At 43.2% G+C, this 4,743-nt stretch overlaps 1 protein-coding gene across 1 annotated transcript in view; it reads right to left on the minus strand.

Moving 5' to 3' along the window:
• Positions 1–440: 440 nt before the first annotated feature.
• The window catches only part of LOC143298317 (ras-related and estrogen-regulated growth inhibitor-like), a 20,643-nt gene continuing 16,340 nt past the window's right edge, over positions 441–4,743 (minus strand). Inside the window, exons 3-5 of the mRNA XM_076611152.1 lie at positions 3,468–3,524; positions 2,533–2,606; positions 441–907 (exon numbers count right to left, since the gene is read on the minus strand). Of these exons, the coding sequence (XP_076467267.1) occupies positions 443–907; positions 2,533–2,606; positions 3,468–3,524 (596 nt within the window). The 3' untranslated portion in view covers positions 441–442. The remainder of the gene's footprint in view (positions 908–2,532; positions 2,607–3,467; positions 3,525–4,743) is intronic.

A 4,743-nucleotide genomic window follows, 5' to 3' on the forward strand; every position in this document is an offset into this window, starting at 1 on the left:
TTTGTCAACGATATGTTTCCATATCGAATCAAGTACTAAAGTGGTACATAAGTATCCATACCAATCAATCAGTGTTAAATATGTATCCATATTAGTAAAACAAGGATAGACGCTGTATATATATATATATATATATATATATGTGTGTGTGTGTGTGTGTGTGTGTGTGTGTGTGTGTGTATCCATCTCAGTCAATCAAGGATATTTTCAGTTTCAGTTTCAGTAGCTCAAGGAGGCGTCACTGCGTTCAGATAAGTCCGCGCGCACACACACACACACACACACACACACACACACACACACACACACACACACACACACACACACATACACACACACACACACACACACACAGGAACAAAAACACACACACACACACACACACACACACACACACACACAACCACGCCCAGCAGCAAAACGTTCAGCCTCATCCCCCCCTTCACAAGGTGGACGTCCTGGAGCGAAGAGTCCTCTCAGCCAGACTCCTCAACCCCTGCCGGATCTGCAGCTTGGCGGCCACCGCCGGCCTCTGCATCACCCGCGACAGTTTCTCCCGCTTCCTCAGCATCCCCACCCCAACGCCGCCTCGGGGAACCTGCCGGCACAGGCACCGGAACACCTCTTGCACGCTCTCAGGATCCTCGCCGGCGGAGACCTCCCTGTACGCGCAGGAGTGCTGCGCGGCCCAAGCTGCGCAGCTTTGGCTGTCCACTCTCCGGAGGTGGACCAGGTCGGACTTGTTCCCCGCCAGGGCCACCGGAAGTCGCTCGTCGTCGCGCGCTCTGCGCAGGCGCGTGACCAGCTCCTGCGCGCATGCCCAGGAGGCGGGGTCGGTGAGGGAGAAGACGAGGAGGAAGCCGTCGGCCCAGGTGATGGGGTCCGCGCATGGCTCCCGGCCCGTGCACTGCACGTGCAGAATGGTTTCCGTTTCCGTTTCCGTTTCTCACCGCGTTTCGGGCAAATGCATATACGCCACACCGCATGTGCTAGAGTGATGCTGACCTGACAAACAGCATAACCTAACGCGCTAGTTAGGCCTTGGGTGCGTGCATGTATTAGAGCACGAGTGCGCTAATTAGGGGTACTGGATATACTACTACCACTACTACTACCACTGCTGCTGCTGCTGCTACTACTACTACTACTATTGCTGCTGCTGCTGCTGCTGCTGCTGGCTGCTGCTGCTACTACTACTACTGCTGCTGCTGCTGCTGCTGGCTGCTGCTGCTACTACTACTGCTGCTGCTACTACTACTACTACTACTGCTGCTGCTGCTGCTGCTGGCTGCTGCTACTACTACTACTACTATTGCTGCTGCTACTGCTGCTGCTGCTGCTGCTGCTGCTGCTGCTACTACTACTACTGCTGGCTGCTGCTACTACTACTACTGCTGCTGCTGCTGGCTGCTACTACTACTACTACTGCTGCTGCTGCTGCTGGCTGCTGCTACTGCTCCTGAGCAAGCGATCTTAGCAGACGCCAGATTTGCTCAGAGGAGAAAAAAAAAATTCCTGGGCCTTTTAAATGTGTGGTAACCATTAAAGCGTTCTGGCAGCAAAGCCAATTATTCAGCTGTGTTAGCACCCCTTGTGTAACCTGATTAACAAACGGAATGCTCTACAGACGGTGGTTACACCCTCGGACAAAATAAACACCAAGAAAGAACCAAACCAAACCAAACAAATAAACCAAAAAAAAAGTAAATAAATAAATAAATAAAAAATATAAAATTAAAATAAAATAAAATAAAAAAGAAATACTTTGACACTTGACGGACGCTATAGCCGCGTGGTTAAAGCGTTGGACTTTTCAATATGAGGGTACCGGGTGGTACAAAGGTGGATATTTTTTTCCGATCTCCCAGGTCAACAATGAAGGGATGTTTCAATCAACAAAACATGATTGAAAAAATCTTGACACAGACGAGTAAAGAAAACGATAAAAATGCAAACAAAAAAACACAACAATAACGAGGTAAAGAACAATATAGAACGAAACGAATATTACCAGAGTCTATACAGAAGGCCAGGTCTAACACTCGTCTCTGATCACCATCTCTTAATAATAATAATAATAATAATAATAATAATAACAATAATAACAATAATGGACATTTGTTGAGCGCTTTCTACCCTTAAAGAGAGCTCAAAGCACTTTACAATAAACATCAAACATTAATTAATGAAGATAAGCTGACAAAAAAAGTTTGAACAAAAACAACAACAACAACAAAAAAGTCCCATGACCTTTTTGCGACCATCAGGCCAGTGAAATAACTTCAACTGTGTCAAAATGTACAGTCTGTGCAAATTTGAAATTTAATGAACATAATATGATAATTTTTTGGTTTCCATGCTCATATAACTACTGACTCAGTTTTTGATTTGCTAATCCTCCTAAGGAAGATGTCGCTCATAATTGTGTTCTCGAAACGAGAGCGAGAAAACACATTTCGCAAGGATTTCATCAGAGAGAGAGAGAGAGAAAGGGAGAGACAGAGACAGAGACCGAGAGACAGAGACACATACCTGCCAGGCAGTGTCCAAGATGTGGAGCAGAAGGTGTTTGTTGTCCACCTGAGTGTTGTGGGTGAAAATGGCGTCTGAAACAACACGGACAACACGTCTTACAAACCACGCTCGTTTCTGTGAAGCGACATTTTCTCTTGGTCATCTCCGTTGGTGCCTGGTGTGTTATTGTCTTTTCTTGTCTTGTCTTGTCTTGTATTGTATTGTGTTGCATTGTATTGTATTGTGTTGTATTGTGTGGTATTGTACTGCATTGCGCTGTATTATGTTGTATTGTATTATATTGCATTGTGCTGCATTGTGTTAATGTGCATTGTAGAGTGTTGTATTGTATTGTATTGTATTGTGTGGTATTGCTTTGAATTGTGCTGTATTGTGTTGTATTGTATCATATTGTATTGTATTGTGTTAATTTGCATTGTACAGTGTTGTATTGTAATGTAGTGTAGTGTGTTGTGTTGTATTGTATTGTACTGTATTGCATTGTATTGTGTTGTATTGTTTTGTGTGGTATTGTATTGCATTGTATTGCGCTGTATTGTGTTGCATTGTATTATACTGTATTGTATTGTGTTAAGTTGCATTCTACAGTGTTGTATTGTATTGTATTGTGCTGTGTTGTGTTGTATTGTGATGCATTGGATTGCACTGCACTGTTTCGTATTGTATTGCATTTCATTGTATTGTATACACACGCTGCATTGTACTGTGTTGTATTGTATTGTTTTTATCTGTTAGTACTGTATTGCATTGTATTGCATTGCATTGTATTGTAGTATCGATTTGTATTTTGTTGTACTGCAATGCAATGAAACGTATTGCATTGTATTGGATTGGAATGGATCGTACCGAATCATATTGTATTGTATTGTATTGTATCGTATTGTATTATATTTTAGGCAGACAGGCAGACAGACAGATAGACAGACACATACCCATTTGGGGATCATAGTCTCCAATGAAGCGCCGAGTCAGATACCGAACAATTATGGCTGCGAGACAGAGAGAGAGGGGGGGGGGAGATGATGAGGTCTGATAATCAGCTTCATCGTTATCGTCTTCATCATCAGTGTCGTTGTTGTCGTCATCATCGTAATCATCTCTGCCATCGTCATAATCTTCTTCTTCTTCATCATTATCATCATCGTCATCAACGTCGTCGTCATCGTTATGATCATTATTGTCATCAGCGTCGCAGTCGTTTGGTTCTCTGAATTGTCGTTACTGATTAAAAAAAAGATTTAAAACACAAAACCATCATCATCATCATCTCAACCACCACCACCACCACCACTACGAAAACCATCAATATCAACATTAACAACATCAACATCGACAGCAACAACAGGAACAACAAAAAACAAAATCATCACTATCAACGTTGATTCACTATCGACGCAAATTCCCCAACGTTTTAATAATGTGATCGAGATTGTTATCAACAGCTGGACAGGTACCTGAGCTATTGGAATCAGAATTACATGCTTTTCCATTCATCCCTGTTCGCGCTCATTGGTCAGCTCACATTGTTGTTGTTGTTGTTGTTGTCCAACGTACCATTACCCACCCACGTGTGCACAAACGCGCACGCACACATAGACACAGACACAGACATACAGTCATAGACACACACACACAAACATACAGACATAGACACAGACATACAGACATAGACATACAGTCATAGACACACACACACACACACACACACACACAAACATGCAGACATAGACACAGATATACAGTCATAGACACACACACACACAGACATAGACACAGACACAGACATACAGTCATAGACACACACAAACATACAGACATAGACACAAACACAAACATACAGACATAGACACAAACACAAACATACAGACATACACACAGACACAGACATACAGACACAGACAGACAGACATACAGACATATACACAGACACACAGACAAACACACAGACATATTCACACAGACATATACACGAACACACACACAGACATAGACACAGACAAACACACAGACATACAAACAGACATACAGACATACACACAGACACAGACATAGACACAAACATACAGACATACACACAGACACAGCCATACAGACATACACACAGACACACACACACACACACACACACACACACACACACACACACACACCAATACGTATAAACAAGGAAGCTCTGACACGTTCTTAAACAGAGAGCCGTCAGGTGGC

This window comes from Babylonia areolata, chromosome 23, assembly GCF_041734735.1.
Source record: "Babylonia areolata isolate BAREFJ2019XMU chromosome 23, ASM4173473v1, whole genome shotgun sequence".
NCBI lineage: Eukaryota > Metazoa > Mollusca > Gastropoda > Neogastropoda > Buccinidae > Babylonia > Babylonia areolata.